We start from the raw sequence: 22,717 nt of genomic DNA on the forward strand, positions 1-22,717 counted from the left end.
GGAGTATGATATAAAAACACTTCTGCAATCCAACTGTTGGTAAAAGATAAACATTTATTTTCAGGTATAAAAGATTTTGAGGTGACAGGAAAGGCAGGTAAGAAAACATTTTGGTAAAACATTCTGTTATAAGTAGATGGGATCACATAAAAACAAGGTTGAAAGTAAGGCTGAAACTATGGGTTGAGATCAATAAAATGTTATTCTTGCTATGAAACCACCTGATTACATAAAATGATGATTCTGAGTTCTATCTTCACATATCAAATACATTGCTATGTTGGTTAAAAAGTCGATCTAGCCTAGTTTTGTTGATTAAGCTGCAGCAATGTCACTGCACTTTTGGTATATCCCTGGTGATATTCTGTATCAATAACATAAAATGGCGCATCGTCCCAGCTGCCTTATATACCTTACATGAAACTAAACAATATCAAATATCACATTCATGTAAATATAACAAACTGGTAAATAAAGACACCAACAGTGATGGTGGTTCCTGTCTCATCATTTAAAAGTGATAAAATGAGAAAGTCACAACTGGAATGTAGCTAGTGTCATATGATTAGGCCTATTCACGGCCTGTGTGGAAGCACCCCGTCATATCAAAACCTTCATCTGAAAGTAGAATGAGCATATGGACGGTTGACAGATGAAGGGTTTCATGAACAAATCAAAAGTTCATTATGAAGTAGGCGTGGTCTCAGCAGGAAAGATGAGTGTCTTAGTCAGGGTGTTTCTGGAATCCGGTGATTGCTTAACCTTCTCATAGCCAATCAATTTCCCATCTTTATCCTTAACAGGAAGTTTATCGTCCATCTTGCTCACTTCAGCATTGACCAGGGTGATGATCGCATGGATGTCTTTCCCTCTGTAGAGAACAGGAGACAAACACACACAACATAAAATAAGTCAACACAGTCATTCCACAGAGACGATATCAATTAGCTCTGCAGTGAATTTCAAGCTGATGTTACCCGCTGCAGCCTTTTTCCAGCTGGCCACACAGAGACTGGATGAACCAGGACCCCCATTTCGGGTTCCTGATAGAGATATACTGCTCTACGTTGGCCATGAAAACCAGGTAGTCTGAGTATATTGGAAGGGTGTAGTCTTGGACTTGGCCGTCGTCTGTGTGCAGTTCCCCGTCTGTCCCTTCAACTTTACGCTTCTTGTTCACCGACACGCCCCCCTGCACGTCATTCCCTCGACACGCTTGGATGAAGAACAGCTTGGGCTTTTCAATAAGGATGCGACAGTTTCTGCCGTTGAAAAGGTGAGAGGATATCAATGGTGGGGACAACTGTTCCATCTGTGCCACAGACGCCCTCCTTTTTTCCATGACTCAGAATGCAGCAGACGAAGGCGTCGCCATGCTTAGGAAGATCCTTTAGATCAGTGAACTGACCACCGACCCACTCCTTCACATCGTACGGTTGCAGATCAGATAACTGCTTCAGCTCAGAGAAGACCTTCAGCACACTGGGAATCTCCACTGCAGTCTTGTCCTTGCACATCACCACCCTGAACTTCAGCCGGCTGAATATGTTAGCCAGATCCACTGTAGGAAGAGACAAGACACTTAACAACCAGGCCTCTCACTTCACTGTATCCTCATTCTATCACATCAAATCATGATAATCAGCTGAATCAGCAAAAGAGCAAGCTGGTCAGATGTTGTAATAGAGAAATTAGGCTTGAGATGTTTTTGAGGATAAAACGTTGACATACCAGCATCCTTGTTTGTTCCTGTTCTTTCACGCAGTTTATCAAAGATCTCGTTGTTGATGATCAAACAGAGACCACGGGGTACACTGGTCATCTCATACAGACTGACCTGGAAACCGAGGAGACCATTTACACACAAAAGCCATTTCACATCACACTGAAAGGGCACGTTAGTCTTTAATTTCGCCATGTAAAAACTGATGCACTGGCAATTTACTTTATATCAGCGCACTTGCCCTGAGGTGGGAGGGGTGACAATGTTTGAGGTGTGTCCTTAAAAACCCCCGCAAAAGTGAATAGGTGTCTTTTTATTCTGGCCATTAACCAACTTGCCTATAAATAAAGGGGTTTTAAATGGCCTACTGAGAGTGCCCTCATGCTTTTTAATTATTCACATACCTGCATACTTCATTTCGCTAGTTCGAGGTGGCTATCCATCCCCATTTTCAAAGAGCACCCCATGTCCGATTACCAAAAACAGGCGCGCTCCTACAAACTATTTAATCCTCCTATAATGCCATATCAACGGCGGATTTCTTTGAGAATCTGCCTAGCACATAGGCAACGATACAATTGACAGGAGCCTAGTAGTTTGTATTGACGTGCGAATGTTATGCGTACATTTAGGCTTACGTGTGCACACAGTGCCATGGAACGAGAGAAGCGATTTATGATATAAGGCTTCTGACCCGATCTTATTTAGAAATGTTGTTGTTGGTTTAAAAAGCAGATTGTATTTTGTTTAACCTGATTACAAACCATACTTATTAGAAATATTAACCATCCATGGGTTTATGGTGATAACGGTAGGCTACATGGCTCGAATGCATTGCAATTTCGTCTGCTCCCTGTAAAATGGTTCCATTATGTTTCTATAACATTACATTTGCGAGCAGTATAACGGTGAGTGGACATTTCCACTTTCTCTTTATATTGAATCTTTATCCAGCTCCTGTGAAAAGTTAGGATGCGCATAAAACCCTCCATAGTCTAAGTTGCCTTTTCTGTATAATACGCCTACGGGGAGCAATTATGGTGAGTGTAACTGTAGTTAGACATAGCCTATTTAAAAACAAGTTGTTTCGTTTTTATTTTAATTCTAATTTATACCCTGTCTTTTTAGGCCTTATCAATAGCCTAGTGAATTCAATCTTGCTGATTGACTACGTTTGGCATGTCCATGTCTAGACTGCAATTTACAGGGCTAGCCCCTATATCAGTGGAAATGCTATAACCTATGTTTGACAATGTATTTCCATATTGCAGCAATACAATTAGAACAATGTTGACTGCAAACATGTTCAACATATTTAGCAAATATGGGGCAGGCTATTTCACGAAATAGGCTATAACGGACTAACATTCAAATTGGACGCAATGCATAAAATACCATAAATACACAACTTTAAGCGACCACATATTTAGCCATGGCACACGTTCTGATTGGCCATAGAGGGCCCATGCCTAAACACACCCGCAACATATTTATTCATTAAAACGCAGCACTTTCGCGCCACGGACAGCAACCGCCCCATAATTGTGGGTGCGAAAATGTCACAAATACTTCTGACACACCCCCGAATTTATAGCGCTACCGCCAACGTATAGATTGACCACTGTGTTAGGTTTCTATAAATAGAGCCCTAATCGTAAAAAGCCTAACTTTTCCTAGTATTAGGTTTGGCTTGAATGGAGCCTTCATTGCCTGGCGAATAAGGCTTTGTGTGTCCGCTGTGTGTGCTGAAGGAGAGTTGTGTTGCAATGAGAAGACAGGTTAAGTTTAGGTTCTGTGTATTATTGTATATTGTTGCCTTGTGTGTTTGCTCTGAACTGTATGATCAGTTGTCAGGTGTAATATATTTAGTTAATAAACACTTTAAATGTAGATTGAGGGGTTATCACCTCATCGCCACTAGTGACCACTGTTTCCAGGTCAGAAGTATCTAGAAAACACAGAAAACACAGTTAGATACCTGATACCAGCTATCTAATACAGTAGAACAGTAGCACTGATGTCAGTTGATTGATCTGTAAATTAGTCTAGTCATGTAGTGTGTAATCTGTACTGTCTGTGGTTGTGTCAGTAAACAATGACAGAGTTGTGGTGCAAAGCTAGTAGTACTAGTAGTCAGTGTGTGTGGTACCTGTACAGGGAATTGGAACTGTTGGGGCTGGGTTGAAAGTGGGGTCACTGGGTGCTGGGTGGTTGTTGAATATTTCCTCCAGTCTAGGGTAGTTGTCTATAATATGTGGTTTCTGCAGCAGGTTCACGAGGTCACAGCATTTTGTATCTCCTTTATTCATCACTTTATCCAGCAGGTTGATGACAGTCTTCTCATCGGACTGATTGGGGATGTTTAGGTTTTTGTAGTCCCGCTGAGTCACTATTTTCTCCTGCTGCACATGCTGAAGGATGTAGCCGGAGTCCGCAGACAGGATCTCCGTTAACAAAGTCTTCTTCTCTCTCAGCGTCTGCATGATGGACCTTAGAGAGAGAAAGAGAAGGAGAGTGTTGATGATATAAAACATAATATCCCAGATGCATCTCAACGGCCAAGCCAATTTATGCTGATGTGTCCTGAGTATAGCCCAACCGGCCTGCAGATGGCGCAGTTATTCATTTTACGTCGTTTGTTATGTGCGTCACAGATTATCCATTACATCGACCAGATACTCTAGTGGCCGCTCTAACAATGAAAATAAATGACTTCAAAAATGGAATACAGGCGGGAGGAGGCAAGATCAGGTGGGACCATTCTAGTCAATGAGAGGGCATATATGCATGTGAACAATAGGCACAACAATTTCCACTAGTTACCACAACCACGTACAGTCAAAATTGGCTATGTCGTAAAAAATCATGAAAACAAAAATTTGCTTTTTGGTCTGAATTTAAAGTTTGGGTTAGGCATAAGGTTAGCAGTGTGGTTAGGGTTAGGTTTAAAATCACATTTTAAGAAGATACATTTTAGAAATAGGCGGAGTTTATGACTTTGTGGCTGTGGGATCTAGTGACGACCAGGCACAACTCCGATATAAAGTGTTTTTTCTTAGTTGCAGTGATGTCACGTCCTACTTATATCAGTACACTCGTAACAACCTAATCATTACGAAAGCTCTAGTCGATCAAATAAGCCACACGTAGCAAATAAGCCATACATGTTTTTGTTAACCAAATTCGACACTCATTGACCTCCATACAAAAATCCTCCCTTGGTGAGCGAAAAAATAAAAAGAAGCCACCTGCTGGAGAAGACAGATTTTAGGCCCAGTTATCCCTCTCGCTTTGCCTCTTCCACTCTGTCTGCGTCCAACTGGAGTCTATGCAGCCGGCTATACACTCGTGACCCCCGGGGACCGGCTCGTACATACACTGAACAAAAATATAAATGCAACATGTAAAGTGTTGGTCCCATGTTTCATGAGCTGAAATAAACAATCCCAGAAATGTTCCATATGCACAAAAAGCTTATTTCTCCCAAATGTTGTGCACAAATCAGTTTACATCCCTGTTAGTGAGCATTTTAGCCTTTGTCAAGATAACAAGAAGCTGGTTAAACAGCATGATCATTACACAGGTGTACCTTGTGCTGGGGACAAAAAAAAGGCCACTCTAAAATGTGCAGCTTTGTCATACAACACATTGCCACAGATGTCTCAAGTTTTGAGGGAGTGTGCTAAGGAGTATTTCTGTCTATTTCTGTGTATTTCTGTCTATAATAAAGCCCTCGTGGGAAAAAACTAATTCCCATTGGGTGGGCCTTGCTCCCAAGTGGGTGGGCCTATGCCTTCCCAGGCCCACCTATGGCTGCACCCCCCTGCCCAGTCATGTGAAATCCATATATTAGGGCCTAATTTATTTAATTTATTTCAATTGACTGATTTCCTTATATGAACTGTAACTCAGCAAAATCTTTGAAATTGTTGCATGTTGCGTTTATATTTTGGTTCAGTATAAAACATCCTCCATTCAGGCTGCAAGGCCGTAGAGTGCATAGACTCCAGTTGGACGCAGATGACAAACAACGTAAGGAATAATAATAATTTATTAAATTCATATAGCACTTTTCAAAGAATCTCAAAGCGCTTCAAAGTCGTTCATGGCTTGACTAGTCATCTGAGGGAGGGGTCTCATCAAGGTGTCTCGCTGTCTCTGGCTTTTCCGTAGTAGATCTCAGTCAGATGAAGTTTGAGCTAAGCCACTGCAGTCCATGGACTCCGTAGTAGGTAGCATAGTAGCGCCATCTGCCAGTTGGGTTAACCTTAGTCGTCTGCGCACCTCATAACTGCATTTCCTAGAAAACATTGAACCGCTGTAGTTTACAACAATGATAGTTTCTGAGGTGGAAGTTGGGAGAGTTATATTTGGGTGTTGTGGTGAGTGAGGCCCTGCTCTCTCCTTTCCCGGATGTTTAGTTCATTTCATTCCGATTTCCTTTGCATTATTGTAGCCATTTTCTGCAGCCTGTCAACTATGCCTCTGTCTATCCCTGTTCTCTCCTCTCCGCACAGGCTATACAAACGCCTCACACCGCGTGGCTGCTGCCTCTCTAACCTGGTGGTCCCTGCACGCACCACCCACGTGGAGTTCCAGGTCTCAGGCAGCCTCTGGAACTGCCGTTCTGCTGCCAACAAGGCAGAGTTCATATCAGCCTATGCTACCCTCCAGTCCCTCGACTTCTTGGCGCTGACGGAAACATGGATTACCACTGAAAACACTGCTACTCCTACTGCTCTCTTCTCGTCTGACCATGTGTTCTCGCATACCCCGAGAGCATCTGGTCAGCGGGGTGGTGGCACAGGAATCCTCATCTCTACCAAGTGGACATTCTCTATTTTTCCCCTGACCCATCTGTCTATCTCCTCATTTGAATTCCATGCTGTCACAGTCACTAGCCCATTTAAGCTTAATATCCTTGTCATCTATCGCCCTCCAGGTTCCCTTGGAGAGTTCATCAATGAGCTTGATGCCTTGATAAGTTCCTTTCCTGAGGATGGCTCACCCCTCACAGTTCTGGGGGACTTCAACCTCCCTACGTCTACCTTTGACTAATTTCTCTCTGCCTCCTTCTTTCCACTCCTCTCCTCTTTTGACCTCACCCTCTCACCGTCCCCCCCTACTTACAAGGCAGGCAATACGCTTGACCTCATCTTTACTAGATGCTGTTCTTCTACTAATCTCACTGCAACTCCCCTCCATGTCTCCGACCACTACTTTGTATCCTTTTCTCTCTCGCTCTCCTCCAACACTACTCACTCTGCCCCTACTCAGATGGTAATGCGCCGTCGCAACCTTCGCTCTCTCTCTCCCGTTAACTCTCCTCTTCCATCCTATCATCTCTTCCCTCTGCTCAATCCTTCTCCCTCCAATCTCCTGATTCTGCCTCCTCAACCCTCCTCTCCTCCCTTTCTACATCCTTTGACTCTCTATGTCCCCTATCCTCCCGGCCGGCTCAGTCCTCCTCTCCAGCTCCGTGGCTTGATGACTCATTGCGAGCTCACAGAACAGGGCTCCGGGCAGCCGAGCGGAAATGGAGGAAAACTAGACTCCCTGCGGACCTGGCTTCTTTTCACTCCCTCCTCTCTACATTTTCTTCATCTGTTTCTGCTGCTAAGGCCACTTTCTACCACTCTAAATTCCAAGCATCTGCCTCTAACCCTAGGAAGCTCTTTGCCACCTTCTCCTCTCTGCTGAATCCTCCTCCCCCTCCCCCCTCCTCCCTCTCTGTGGATGACTTCGTCAACCATTTTGAAAAGAAGGTTGACGACATCCGATCCTCGTTTGTTAAGTCAAATGACACTGCTGGTCCTGCTCACACTGCCCCACCCTATGCTTTGACTTCTTTCTCCCCTCTCTCTCCAGATAAAATCTTGCGACTTGTGACGGCCGGCCCCCCAACAACCTGCCCGCTTGACCCTATCCCCTCCTCTCTTCTCCAGACCATCTCCGGTGACCTTCTCCCTTACCTCACCTCGCTGATCAACTCATCCTTGACCGCTGGCTATGTCCCTTCCGTCTTCAAGAGAGCGAGAGTTGCACCCCTTCTCAAAAAACCAACACTCGATCCCTCTGATGTCAACAACTACAGACCAGTATCCCTTCTTTCTTTTCTCTCCAAAACCATTGAGCGTGCCGTCTTTAGCCAACTCTCTTGCTATCTCTCTCAGAATGACCTTCTTGATCCAAACCAGTCAGGTTTCAAGACTGGTCATTCAACTGAGACTGCTCTTCTCTGTGTCAGGGAGGCTCTCCGCACTGCTAAAGCTAACTCTCTCTCCTCTGCTCTGTCCTTCTAGACCTGTCTGCTGCCTTTGATACTGTGAACCATCAGATCCTCCTCTCCACCCTCTCCGAGCTGGGCATCTCCGGCGCGGCTCACTCTTGGATTGCGTCCTACCTGACCGGTCGCTCCTACCAAGTGGCGTGGCGAGAAGCTGTCTCCGCACCACGTGCTCTCACCACTGGTGTCCCCCAGGGCTCAGTTCTAGGCCCTCTCCTATTCTCGCTATACACCAAGTCACTTGGCTCTGTCATATCCTCACATGGCCTCTCCTATCATTGCTATGCAGACGACACACAACTAATCTTCTCCTTTCCCTCTTCTGATAACCAGGTGGTGAATCGCATCTCTGCATGTCTGGCAGACATATCAGTATGGATGACGGATCACCACCTCAAGCTGAACCCTGGCAAGATGGAGCTGCTCTTCCTCCCGGGGAAGGACTGCCCGTTCCATGATCTCGCCATCACGGTTGACAACTCCGTTGTGTCCTCCTCCCAGAGTGCGAAGAGCCTTGGCGTGACCCTGGACAACACCCTGTCATTCTCCGCTAACATCAAGGCGGTGACCCGATCCTGTAGGTTCATGCTCTACAACATTCGGAGAGTACGACCCTGCCTTACACAGGAAGCGGCACAGGTCCTAATCCAGGCACTTGTCATCTCCCGTCTGGATTACTGCAACTCGCTGTTGGCTGGTCTCCCTGCCTGTGCCATTAAACCCCTACAACTCATCCAGAATGCCGCAGCCCGTCTGGTGTTCAACCTTCCCAAGTTCTCTCACGTCACCCCGCTCCTCCGCACACTCCACTGGCTTCCAGTTGAAGCTCGCATCTGCTACAAGACCATGGTGCTTGCCTACGGAGCTGTGAGGGGAACGGCACCGCCGTACCTTCAGGCTCTGATCAGTCCCTACACCCAAACGAGGGCATTGCGTTCATCCACCTCTGGCCTGCTGGCTCCCCTACCTCTGCTGAAGCACAGTTCCCGCTCAGCCCAGTCAAAACTGTTCGCTGCCCTGGCACCCCAATGGTGGAACAAGCTCCCTCACGACGCCAGGACAGCGGAGTCACTCACCACCTTCCGGAGACATTTGAAACCCCACCTCTTTAAGGAATACCTGGGATAGGATAAAGTAATCCTTCTACCCCCCAAAAAAAAAAAAAAAAACATTGTAAAGTGGTTAACCCACTGGCTATAAGGTGAATGCACCAATTTGTAAGTCGCTCTGGATAAGAGCGTCTGCTAAATGACGTAAATGTTAATAAAACCTGTCCTGTTCCAGCGAAGTTTTTAGAAATTCCAAGAATGGGTCAAGTTCCAAATGCAATGACTGATACAAGTTATAGATAGCCTATTTGAGGATGATTGAGATTCTAAGATACTGTACATCATGCATTGTAGCCTATGGCACGCCACTTGAAATTCCTGACTCCCTCCAGGGGTCTCGCGCCCCACTCGTCATACATACCTCTCGATTTCAATGTTACAAAGAGAAGGCTAGAAAGTAACACATAGCTAGGTGTTTTTGGTAACAATGTAACAAGCATTCCTCAAGTCCACAGTTCGACAATGAAGGCTAACTAGTTAGCTAACTTAACAATATGACCAATAATAATACGTTTAGATAGCTAACGTTAGTGTAAAAAGTACAGTAGTAAGTAACGTTAACGCGTGCAAGCATGGGTAGCAGCCTAGCTAGATAGCTAACGTTAGCTACTTTCGTGTCAACTTGCAGTGAGCAAGCATGCAGTTTTGCGGAAGTCAACAAGTAATCTTCACAATAACGACGTGATAGCTAAGTAGCTAATACGACTTACTAAAAGTGATTCGCTCGCTGACTGGGTTGATGATACAATTCAGTAGTCGCCGCGCGCTCCTTTCTTCTCCCCTCTTCCCTCGCAAAAGCCAAATATCGACTTTCGCTATCTACCTACCAAGCTTGACAGAGAATTGATGACCAACAAAGTATGTACTGTAATTAGACTGACTGGATTTCCTGGTCTGACTGGATTTCCTGGTGGTCTAGTGGTTAGGATTCGGCGCTCTCATCGCCGCGGCCCGGGTTCGATTCCCGGTCCGGGAACGTTTCAATTTCATCCAAAAGGCCTGCGCACTCAATCAAAAGTACAGTATTTGCCTGCTTGTAATATTTTAACAACACTTAGGCTTGCATTCCTCAACTTTGGGGAAAGGTGATGGATACATTTAGAAGGTGTGGTTACACCTCTTTGTTACAACTATTTTTTCAGTGTTTTTCAGCATGTTATAGCCTAGGGCTTACATTTATAAAAAGGGTTATTTGCGGAAGAATAGGGTTCTACCTAGAGCCGTTTTGATCTGAATAACCCTTTTTGGAAGACAAGGGTTCTTTTAAACGCAAATGGTTCTACCTAGAACCTTTAACATCCTAAGAACTGTTTTAGGAAGAAAGGGTTCTTTGATGATTCTTTGGAAGGCAAGAAGGGTTCTTTCGAAGCCAAGAGGGCTGCTAAATAGAACCATATAATCATACAGTATTTCCCAGCATGCTCTATTGCAGGGTGATTTTCAGAATTGTTTGTTTTAATATCTGTTTTTGCATGTACATTGATTGGTTGATTAATTTTATGCTACACAAAGATAAATAACTTTCTATTTTTATTTTGATGAAACCAATCTGTTAGTAAATGCACCCATTACTTATTGCACCCATTACTGAGATGGTTGTTCCAGTTTAGATTATTGAGGTAGTCTCAGTATCCAAATTTCTTATCTTGGCAGTCATTCTGAATGCAGGTTGCAGGTGAGAACCTTTTAGATGATAAAATGGTTATTGGTAGAACTCTTCATAGCTGATTCTAGGCACAACCCTTTATAGAGGGTCCCTAGGTAGAACCATATACAGGAGATTCTATGAATTCTAGATAGAACCCTCTGCAAAGGGTTCAGCCAAGCACCAGAAAGGGTTTCGCCTATCGGGACAAACCAAATAAGTGGGACACTTTTTGCATTTCGGTCTTCTGTAAACTCTTTTAACATCTATCCAACATATTAGGCCAACACATGATACATTTCTGAAATCCTCAAGATGTTTCCTAATCACACAAAAAAACATGTAATATTGATATCATACTACAATGGGCATGACACACCCATTTGTGTACACTGAGTCAAAACCATATTTTCAGTTCACATTTGGTAGACTGGGACAGTAGGTTGTATAAACTGGGACACCATTATTACCGTCTTAATTGTACCCCAATGACAATTCAATTCAATTTTGTGTGTTTAGGAAACATCTGAGTATTTCACAAATGTTTAATGTGTTGAGCTAATATAGTGCATTCGGAAGGTATTCAGACCCCTTGACTTTTTCCACATTTCGTTACGTTACAGCCTTATTCTAAAATTGATAAAATTGTTTTTCCCCCTCATCAATACCCCATAATGACAAAGCAAAAACAGGTTTTTAGAAATTTTTGAAAATGTATTAAAAATACAAAACTGAAATATAACATTTACATAAGTATTCAGACCCTTTACTCAGTACTTTGTTGAAGCACCTTTGGCAGCGATTACAGCCTCGAGTCTTCTTGGGTATGAAGCTACATGCTTGGTACACCGGTATTTGGGGAGTTTCTCCCATTCCTCTCTGCAGATCCTCTCAAGCTCTGTCAGGTTGGATGGGGAGCGTTGCTGCACAGCTATTTTCAGGTCTCTCCAGAGATGTTCGGTTTCAAGTCCGGGCTCAGGCTGGGCCACTCAAGGACATTCAGAGACTTGTCTTGAAGCCACTCCTGCGTTGTCTTGGCTGTGTGCTTAGGGTCGTTGTCCTGTTGGAAGGTGAACCTTCGCCCCAGTCTGAGTTCCTGAGCGCTCTGGAGCAGGTTTTCATCAAGGATCTTTCTGTACTTTTCTCCGTTCATCTTTGCCTCGATCCTGACTAGTCTCCCAGTCCCTGCTGCTGAAAAACATCCCCACAGCATGATGCTGCCACCACCATGCTTCATCGTAGGGATGGTGCCAGGTTTCCTCCAGACGTGACACTTGGCATTCAGGCCAAAGAGATCAATCTTGGTTTCATCAGACCAGAGAATCTTGTTTCTCATGGTCTGAGAGTCTTTAGGTGCCTTTTGGCAAACTCCAAGTGGGCTGTCATGTGCCTTTTACTGAGGAGTGACTTCCGTCTGGCCACTCTATCATAAAGGCCTGATTGGTGGAGTGCTGCAGAGATGGTTGTCCTTCTGGAAGGTTCTCCCATCTCCACAGAGGAACGCTGGAGCTCTGTCAGAGTGACCATCGGGTTCTTGGTCACCTCCCTGACCAAGGCCCTTCTCCCCCGATTGCTCAGTTTGGCTGGGCGGCCAGCTCTAGAAAGAGTCTTGGAGGTTCCAAACTTCTTCCATTTAAGAATGATGGAGGCCACTGCATTCTTGGGGACCTTCAATGCTGCAGACATTTTTTGGTACCCTTCCCCAGATCTGTGCCTCAACACAATCCTGTCTCGTAGCTCTATGGACAGTTCCTTCGACCTCATTGCTTGGTTTTTGCTCTCACATTTACTGTCAACTGTGGGACCTTATATAGGCAGGTGTGTGCCTTTCCAAATCATGTCCAATCAATTGAATTTACCACAGGTGGACTCCAATCAAGTTGTAGAAACATCTCAAGGATGATCAATGAAACAGGATGCACCTGAGCTCAATTTCGAGTCTCAAAGCAAAAGGTCTGAATACTTATGTAAATAAGGTACAGTGGGGAAAAAAATATTTAGTCAGCCACCAATTGTGCAAGTTCTCCCACTTAAAAAGATGAGAGAGGCCTGTAATTTTCATCATAGGTACACGTCAACTATGACAGACAAATTCAGAAAAGAAAATCCAGAAAATCACATTGTAGGATTTTTTATGAATTTATTTGCAAATTATGGTGGAAAATAAGTATTTGGTCACCTACAAACAAGCAAGATTTCTGGCTCTCACAGACCTGTAACTTCTTCTTTAAGAGGCTCCTCTGTCCTCCACTCGTTACCTGTATTAATGGCACCTGTTTGAACTTGTTATCAGTATAAAAGACACCTGTCCACAACCTCAAACAGTCACACTCCAAACTCCACTATGGCCAAGACCAAAGAGCTGTCAAAGGACACCAGAAACAAAATTGTAGACCTGCACCAGGCTGGGAAGACTGAATCTGCAATAGGTAAGCAGCTTGGTTTGAAGATATCAACTGTGGGAGCAATTATTAGGAAATGGAAGACATACAAGACCACTGATAATCTCCCTCGATCTGGGGCTCCACGCAAGATCTCACCCCGTGGGGTCAAAATGATCACAAGAACGGTGAGCAAAAATCCCAGAACCACACGGGGGACCTAGTGAATGACCTGCAGAGAGCTGGGACCAAAGTAACAAAGCCTACCATCAGTAACACACTACGCAGCCAGGGACTCAAATCCAGCACTGCCAGACGTGTCCCCCTGCTTGTCCAGGCCCATCTGAAGTTTGCTAGAGTGCATTTGGATGATCCAGAAGAGGATTGGGAGAATGTCATATGGTCAGATGAAACCAAAATATAACTTTTTGGTAAAAACTCAACTCGTCGTGTTTGGAGGACAAAGAATGCTGAGTTGCATCCAAAGAACACCATACCTACTGTGAAGCATGGGGGTGGAAACATCATGCTTTGGGGCTGTTTTTCTGCAAAGGGACCAGGACGACTGATCCGTGTAAAGGAAAGAATGAATGGGGCCATGTATCGTGAGATTTTGAGTGAAAACCTCCTTCCATCAGCAAGGGCATTGAAGATGAAACGTGGCTGGGTCTTTCAGCATGACAATGATCCCAAACACACCGCCCGGGCAACGAAGGCGTGGCTTCGTAAGAAGCATTTCAAGGTCCTGGAGTGGCCTAGCCAGTCTCCAGATCTCAACCCCATAGAAAATCTTTGGAGGGAGTTGAAAGTCTGTGTTGCCCAGCGACAGCCCCAAAACATCACTGCTCTAGAGGAGATCTGCATGGAGGAATGGGCCAAAATACCAGCAACAGTGTGTGAAAACCTTGTGAAGACTTACAGAAAACGTTTGACCTGTGTCATTGTCAACAAAGGGTATATAACAAAGTATTGAGAAACTTTTGTTATTGACCAAATACTTATTTTCCACCATAATTTGCAAATAAATTCATTACAAATCCTACAATGTGATTTTCTGGATTTTTTTTTCTCATTTTGTCTGTCATAGTTGACGTGTACCTATGATGAAAATTACAGGCCTCTCTCATCTTTTTAAGTGGGAGAACTTGTACAATTGGTGGTTGACTAAATACTTTTTTTCCCCACTGTATTTCTGTTTTTTATTATTAATAAATGTACAAAAATGTCTAAAAACCTGTTTTCGCTTCGTCAGTAGGGTGTATTGTGTGTAGATTGATTGATTTTTAGTTTTTTTAAATCGATTTTAGAGTAAGGCTGTAACGTAACGAAGTGTGGAAAAACCCAAGGGGTCTGAATACTTTCTGAATAGATAGATGTCTGAAGAGGTTACAGAAGAAGGAAATGCAAAAAGTGTCCCACTTTTTCTGAATTCACTCAAATAACAGTACTAATAACAGTACTACAGTAAAAATGTACAGCATATAGTACTACAAAAACAAGGGCTTAGTAACAATAGTTTAGTAACAATAGTTTAGATTTTCTCTTGTCAGACCAAGAAAAAAACACGTCACCCTACTTGTATTGAATTTAAAAATAAGCATTGCTATTGATCATATCTGAGATCATATCCATCTGGCTGAATTCCCCTAAGGTCCTTTTGCATCCTTCTTCCTCCCTTCCTTGAAGTAGCCATTAGCCACTGACCTGATATAGCTGGATAGGTGAAAGCAAAGGGCTACGTAGGCTACATTATGGATCTTGGTGAAAAAAGTATGAATTCCATAGGTCGGGGTTGGGTTAAATGCGGAAGACACATTTCGGTTGAATGCATTCAGTTGTGCAACTGACTAGGTCACCCCCTTCCCCTTTCCTGTCATGTCATAGCAGTTAGTAGGCTCAGCCTACTTCAAGGAGGAGAGGAAGAAAGGATGTGTTGTTAAAGTGTTCTACCAGGCCCTGAGTGGCTGTTGTAGTTTCCTGTGTGTCAGACTTCCAGTAATGATAAACGTCACTTTTACCTCCCCAGGCAGTCACAGTGTGTGTCAACACGCTTTCTTCTGACACTAAACGGCATCAAGACCAAACCAAGGAGTACGTTCAGAGAAATACAACGGTATGTTACTTTTATCATGATATAATGAGACAAACGTTTTTTAACCTCTTTCCTACCTCCTTATTAACACTTAAGACAAACACGTTTTGTGCTTTGAACTTTTGACGTGTCCAATGTTAAGGGGACAATTTAGTATTTGTGTTTCTCAACTATCTTAAACCCATGAGTATATAATCCAGTTGCCCCTAGACACTAATCCAAGGTCAATCTGACAGGTACCCCCCTAATGGATAGGGTGAGGATTTGATGTATGTCAGCTGGTCCTAGATCTATACCTCAGAAAACCTCTACAGCAGCTATAAAGCCCAGGGAATGACATGATTAAAAAAACTACTAAAGGCTACATTAGAAAACCTGATAGAAAGTATGTAGAACAAAAAATACTAAATATGTGGCCCTCTGTTGAATTTTGATGTCCTGATGTGCCTTGAGTTGTTGCCCATCCGTGATGTAGAAGGACAGTTACAGTTTTTTTTTTCTCCAATTGCTTTGGTTCAATTTTCACAAGAATGTGATACATTTTCACAACTCTTGGTACAAAATTCAAAACAGATCATCAAAAATGTAGTTGTTTCAAAACTCTAAGCACATTTTCAATTGTCTAAGTACAACACACAAAATCATACAGTCACTTTTTCACCAAACTTAATCAGTGTTTCATCTAGAAATTCACATTGCAAAGCATGTTCATATAAAGTAATTGCCTTTCACAATGCAATGCTCACATTCATTTTGACATGATTCTCTTCTTATATGTTAAATACATTTTTCTGTTACTTAATCCCACTGCTCTTAATTGATAATCACTTAACCATTTGTTAAACCTATAGATTTTAAACAGGTTTTCCTACTAAAGATTTTGAGAACTACATAATGAAAATGTATGTCTAAAGTAGAAACATATAAAGTATGATATATACTGTTATGTACTATTATGATTATGACTATTCTGATTTTACTTCACAGTAAAAAAATATATAAATAATAATCTGATATTGACAAGATCAGAGATATACTGTATGTAACAAATGCATCCCCTATACAGTAAACACGCATCCAAAATGAATTTGCTGGGGTCTTTTTGATACAGTACTGTAATACCATAATATGTGCCATTTACATAGCAGACGCTTTTATACAAAGTGACAACAGAGAGTCCACACATTTTCATATGTGACCCAAGAGGGAATCGAACTTACAACTCTGGTGTTGCTAGTGCCATGCTCTTATGAACTGAGCCACATACAAGACCACTACAATACATAAGTACAATACAATACTGTAAAATACAATACTGTAAAATACAATACATGATTACAATACAGGTGGAAGATGTATGATTACCATTGCCATTAGCATACCACCCTCCTCCAATAGGTTTTCCCCCAGGAGCGTGAATAATGAGGACATTAAATGCGATGTCGATAAGAACCTATGGCCAAAAGCTCAAGATAGGCTTGATGCAAACTACTGCCTGCTAAACATTATGTTTATTTAATTTGTTTAATTTGATTACAGTAATTTGAATATTTGCATCAATTATTGTGGAAAATGTCTTCAATGATCACACCTTTGAAAGGATGGAAATGTTATGTTCAGTCAATTGTAAGGGTAGTGCAAGTATTTTGCCTAATGTGAAAACAGTGTAATGTACTGTCATTTACAGTACTGTAGCATATTACATTCAAAGGGCAATTTTGAAACATGTGTCCTGCATTTTATTGCTATTGGATTAATTGGTTGTTAAAACAACTAAATTGAGAAGATATCATTATGTTGTGTTTTGGTGATTAAATCAATGTTTTCATGGTAATTCACAGTAAACTTATATTTTGGATCAATGGTTGTGTGATGAAAGAGGTCTTCAAAAAAAATAAATGCACTTGAATTTTTTTTTTGAATATGAGACTTGATGCGTTACAAATGTTACCAGTTTGGGGTTTTGTACTACGAATTTTGAAAATTCACCACATACTTGTGACATAGCACCAAACAGATAAAAAACAAAAACAACTGAATGTCCATGACCATATAAGCTCATCAGGTCTGAGTGAAACTGCCGAAGTGGTCATGTTTTTATCAGGGTGTTATATCTGTGTGTGTCTGTGTCTCTCCCTCACAGGTTTGTTATGGTGCTATGTCCAGTGTTCACACTGCTCTGGGTCTGTGCTGTGGCACTGCATTCCCTTGGGAGCACAGAGAGAGGTGAGTGATAAATGTGTGTTTTATCAGTATCTATCTTAAATGTGTTTACCCTGCAGTGTATGTGTGCCTTACTGAGATCTATTTCTGTGTTTATGTCTGACAGTATCCCAAACGACTGAGCCAAGTGTCTCTAGGAGCACAGACCCGATGGCTGAGACAGTTACTTTAGGGCCAGTGGAGACCCAAAGCCCTGATTCACACACACACACACACCAGAGCCTAGAACCAGACCAGAGCCTGGTACCACTTCCCTCAGACCCCTGTCAGGATGACGATATGGACGGAGAGGTGAGATCATTATGATGATCTGAGGTCTCTGTGATGATGGGTCTGTCTTAAACCAACTCAGATTGACAGATTTACAGATTCTCTCTCTCTTTCTTTCTCTCAGATGGTGTACCAGAGGGATTCTTATGGTGTTATGCAGCTGGTTCAGAGAGAGGACTACGAAAAAACGTGCAACCTATCAGACAGTAAGACACATGCACAAAGACACAAAGACACACTCACCCAGGTGCACACGCATGCACACTCACTGAATCCTGTCTGTAACTTTAGGTGGACTGGCCCACTGTCTTATCTACCCAACCAATCAACTCAACTGCTCCTGGAAATTCCATGGTCTCCCTAACGACCGCCAATCCTATGCCTCCGTCTTGTAAGCCCCTCCAACAATATCCAAGACACACAGAAACTAAAAGGCTTAACAATTGCAATAGAACAATCTTGTCAATTCATAGGCTATTACTGTGTAATTATCATTTTACTGTATAATAAAATGCTAATCTCATTTTAGTACATGACACCCACCCTCAATCAAGGTGTTTGCTTTAAGCGTGGCTCTGTGTGTGTGTGTGTGTGTGTGTGTGTGTGCGTGCATGTGTGTATATGTTTGAATATCAGTGTGTGTAGGGAAACTGAGAGGATCTCCAATGTGGATTGTGTCACTGAGGCCATAGGAGGCCAAGGAGCCCAGGGAGGGACTGGTAACGCTGACCGTGTGGTTGGACATGTGTCTGCTGGGTGCCAAGGCAGTGTGGACAACAGCGTCACCTCGGTGATCCTGACTTTCAACGTGTCACGCCCTGACGTGTGGTGCATCTACACCCATAAATACCACACCAGAGATATTGACGTGCTGCGCCCGCCAACCAACATCACTGCCTGGATCAGAGAAGGGGTTCTACTGGTGCAGTGGGGTCTCCCGTCCAGCCGGTTTAGCACCAAACCCAGCTGCTTCCACTACCAGCTACAGATCAATGGCCAGGTAATTATACCAGAGAAAGAGAGAGAGAGACAGTCGTGTGCGTGCGTGTGTTTAGCGGTGGCCCCGTTTGTTAAGAGGCTGTCTGTATATGTGTATTGTAAGGTGAGCGACCTTGAGGAGCGACTGACATACAGTGAGACCAACGCAGACCCCACACATTCATACGATGTAAGGATGAGGGTGAGGAAGAGTAGTTACTGCAGAGGATCTCAACACTGGAGCAGCTGGAGCAACACCATCAGTGAGTCTGCAGTCATCAGTATTATAATCATATCTGCTTGTCAAACTCAAAGCGCTAACTGAAGCAAAAACAACGACAGTAACATAGAAAATCTCAGAATAATAAAATATGTGAGAACCACTGAATGCTTTACAGTGCTAAAAAACACATTTCACTGTCTTTTTCCATCTGCTTGTTATGTTTACACCATTGTGTGTGTGTGTGTGTGTCAGAGGTGGCACCGTTTGAATCACCCAATCAGCTGAACTCTCTGGTGGTCGCTGCCATCGCACTGGGAATACCCATGATCCTCCTGTCTCTGCTGCTGCTGATTCGACTCCAGAGGTATTCTGTTGTGTTCATGGAATTGTATTGAGAGGGAGGGAGAGAGAAATGGAGTGATGAAGAGAGCAGGAAATGGAGAGATAGAGAGAAAGGGAGAAACCAAAGGTGAAACACAGAGAAATTGACAGAAGGAGCGAGAGAGATACAGAAATGGAGAGAGCAAGTGAGAGATTGAGAGAGAAGGAAATGGAGAGGGGAGAGAACAGAGAGAAACACAGATACATTTACAAAAGAAAGAGAGAGAAACAGACAGACAGACAGACAGAGAAACAGACAGACAGACAGACACACACACAGAGAGACAGAGAGACAGAGAGACAGAGAAACAGAGAAACAGACAGAAAGAGAAACAGACAGACAGAGAAACAGACAGACAGAGAGAGAAACAGACAGACAGACAGACAGACAGAAACAGACAGACAGACAGAAACAGACAGACAGACAGACAGACAGAGAAACAGACAGACAGACAGAGAAACAGACAGACAGACAGAGAAACAGACAGACAGAGAAACAGACAGACAGAGAGAGAGAAACAGACAGACAGACACACAGACAGACAGACAGAGAGAAACAGACAGACAGACAGACAGAGAAACAGACAGACAGACAGAGAGACAGAGAAAGATAAACAAAGAGAAAGATTAATGGAATAATAGAATAAGTATTAATGGAATAATAGAATAAGTATTAATGGAATAATAGAATAAGTATTAATGGAATAAGTGATGATGTGTTTGATTTTAGCCTCTGACCACAGACCACACACATTTTCACTCTGAAACGGAACTTCCTTCAAACAAGAGGTGGAAAACACCCTTTATTCTTAAAAAACAAGAGAAAGGGGAAAACATAAATGCGTCAGTGATTGCACAGTAACTGGCACAGTACCCCCCAAAAAAAAACCCAAACTAGAATAGTCCTAGTAAACAAAATGACGTTGAAATTATGTTTAAAAAAAATAGGAATTCTCAAGACGTTGAAGTTAGGTTCAATTTAGGTTCTGTATGAAAGGTGAAAAGTTATTTTCCAGGACTTGCATATTTTCCGACGTTGAAAAATACGTATTTTCCGGATGTTGAAATCAGGTTCATTTTTGGTTCTGAATGAAAGTTGAAAATACTTACTTTCCAGATATTGAAAATACGTATTTTGCAGACGTTGAAAATATCTACTTTCCGGATGTTGAAATCAGGCTCATTTTTGGTTCTGAATGAAAGTTGAAAATAAGTAATTTCTAGACGTCTATGTTTGGGCAAAATCAAGGCGGGTCCAGACCGGACCAAATCTGAACCAAACATAGACGTCTATGATTGGTTCAGATCGGACCGGACCAAAAATCAATGTCCGTTGATGTGGAAATCAAAGCCGGTCCGGACTGCACCAAAAAAAGACATCCAAAAGACGTCGGCGTCGGTCCGTGCTTACTGAGGTGTAGCCTACAGTTTTGCCTGAAATGTAATTGTATGAATTCCCATCTATGTGGTAAGCCTACCGTTTGTAAAACACCAAAATAAGAGGTCCAAAAGATGTCGGCTCGTGCTTACTGGGGTGTAGCCTACCATGTCAGCCCCAATGGAATTTTATGAATGCCATCCATGTGGTACGACCACCGTTTGTAAAACAGGCCGTTACATTGGCTTTATTAGTCCTGATTCCTGTGACTAATCAATTTGGCTATTTAAGCTCTGAAATCAGCTACCCAACTTTATCAGGAGTTATCGTGAGCCTATTTGCAATGTGTTTACACAGCGGGAAATGCAGAAGTATTTTCTTTTTCGCTATGATCAGCTTGTCAAAAATGTACGCCTACAAACTTGAAACCACTGATCATGACAATGGGGTGAAACTCCTGGACAACAGTTGTGATTGTCCATTCCATACTGTCCATTTTACTTTGACCTGTCCTGTTTTAAGGATATGTTGTTTGTTAACATGACAGCACATTTTGTATTTGATTGAGTGCCATTTAGGTTAGGTTATTTTATGGGAGAAACCTGCATGATGTAAAGTGTCTGTCTCATTCCATTGTCATACATTTTATCTCCAACCTGTAGGCTACAGAAAAGGCCACATACTCTTTCTACCATATCCTATATCTGCTACATGATTTATGTTAGATTAGTTTTTTGACGGAACGTTGGTGGAGCGCCGCACCGATTCGTCTCTCTAACAGCACCCTGGAGAGGCACACTGGGAATGGACAAGCTAAATATTTTGCGGCCCCTGCCTTTGCCAAAGTGGGCACTGCTTATCACAGGGCGGCATCAGCTCTCACCTAAAACGCCCATATGCCACTAGTTGAGAGAAATTGTCACGGTTTTTCGGCAGAATTATGTGAGGTTTTAAATGTTGTTGTTGGAGGTGCGTCTTGTTCAGTTTAGCTCAGAAAATGCTACCCTCGTCAATCTGCCGCCATAGACAGCCACCTGATCCTGCCTAATGAGCGGGCCGGCTGTGGCTATGGTATTAGTGGTGTGATTCCCTGGCTGCTGACTGACTGTGGTGAGTGTGTGTGTGTGTGCGTGTTTCAGGGAGCGTTTGTTTCCCCACATCCCTGGTCCCCCACTGAAGATTAAACACCTCTTGGAGAGAGACGACCAGTTTCAGGTGAATAAACAAACCCACACACAGCTAAGAAACATTTGTTATGTTTACTTGGTGATTCACAAGAAAACTACCATATCATAACCCCTCTCGTGGAATTAAAAAAACAATGTTCTCCCTTTGGTTTGTACCGTTTGTCCCTCAGGCCCTGCCGTCCAAATGTGTTGAGGAGATCACAGTGGTGGAGGAAGCTAAGGAAACACCTGTGAATATGGCCAGTTAAACAAGATGGCCTGTTTAAAGCCCAATCATCCTAAACCCCTAGTCTCGTGGGCCGATCTGTAAGGAGGATCCCCTTAGCCTATCAGAGGGCAAGATGCAGTCATTACCATTTGTTAATACCGATCCAATCTTTTCAAGAGTGGACGCTACTTATTAACATGCATTGTTCTTACATGCTTAGCGTCTACTCAATTAAGAGTTCTTATGTGCTTACAGTGGCTTGCGAAAGTATTTACCCCCCTTGGCATTTTTCCTATTTTGTTGCCTTACAACCTGGAATTAAAATTGATTTTTTGGGGGTTTGTATCATTTGATTTACACAACATGCCTACCACTTTGAAGATGCAAAAATATTTTTGATCGTGAAACAAACAAGAAATAATAAATAAGAATAAGTAAGAAATAATAAATAAAAAAAATAATAAAACTTGAGCGTGCATAACTATTCACCCCCCCAAAGTCAATACTTTGTAGATCCAACTTTTGCAGCTGCAAGTCTCTTGGGGTATGTCTCTATAAACCTGGCACATCTAGCCACTGGGATTTTTGCCCATTCTTCAAGGCAAAACTGCTCCAGCTCCTTCAAGTTGAATG

The 22,717-nt window shown here is 42.9% G+C and overlaps 1 protein-coding gene, 1 non-coding gene and 1 pseudogene across 2 annotated transcripts; 2 read left to right on the forward strand and 1 right to left on the reverse strand.

Annotated features, from left to right (window-relative positions):
• Window positions 1-42: 42 nt before the first annotated feature.
• On the reverse strand, window positions 43-14,918 carry LOC121535658 (annotated as a pseudogene).
• On the forward strand, window positions 9,831-22,396 carry LOC121535659. The gene is made up of 11 exons (XM_041842909.2): window positions 9,831-10,135; window positions 15,171-15,257; window positions 17,380-17,462; window positions 17,566-17,750; window positions 17,854-17,935; window positions 18,021-18,120; window positions 18,366-18,729; window positions 18,832-18,970; window positions 19,183-19,294; window positions 21,829-21,904; window positions 22,047-22,396. Exons 3-11 carry the CDS (start codon window positions 17,387-17,389, stop codon window positions 22,122-22,124), a joined length of 1,212 nt encoding a protein of 403 aa, XP_041698843.1. The 5' UTR covers window positions 9,831-10,135; window positions 15,171-15,257; window positions 17,380-17,386; the 3' UTR covers window positions 22,125-22,396.
• On the forward strand, window positions 10,023-10,095 carry trnae-cuc. The gene has a single exon. It is a non-coding gene; the product is annotated as a tRNA-Glu (tRNA).
• Window positions 22,397-22,717: the final 321 nt, after the last annotated feature.

This window comes from Coregonus clupeaformis, chromosome 21 (assembly GCF_020615455.1).
Source record: "Coregonus clupeaformis isolate EN_2021a chromosome 21, ASM2061545v1, whole genome shotgun sequence".
Lineage (NCBI taxonomy): Eukaryota > Metazoa > Chordata > Actinopteri > Salmoniformes > Salmonidae > Coregonus > Coregonus clupeaformis.

Excerpts from the sequence above, each read along its gene's own strand:
- LOC121535659 (XM_041842909.2), top strand. The coding sequence starts at position 17,387 with ATGGTGCTATGTCCAGTGTTCACACTGCTCTGGGTCTGTGCTGTGGCA. Across the intron at positions 18,121-18,365 it reads CAATCCTATGCCTCCGTCTT|TGTGTGTAGGGAAACTGAGA; the intron begins GTAAGCCCCTCC and ends TTTGAATATCAG. Across the intron at positions 21,905-22,046 it reads AGAGAGACGACCAGTTTCAG|GCCCTGCCGTCCAAATGTGT; the intron begins GTGAATAAACAA and ends TTTGTCCCTCAG.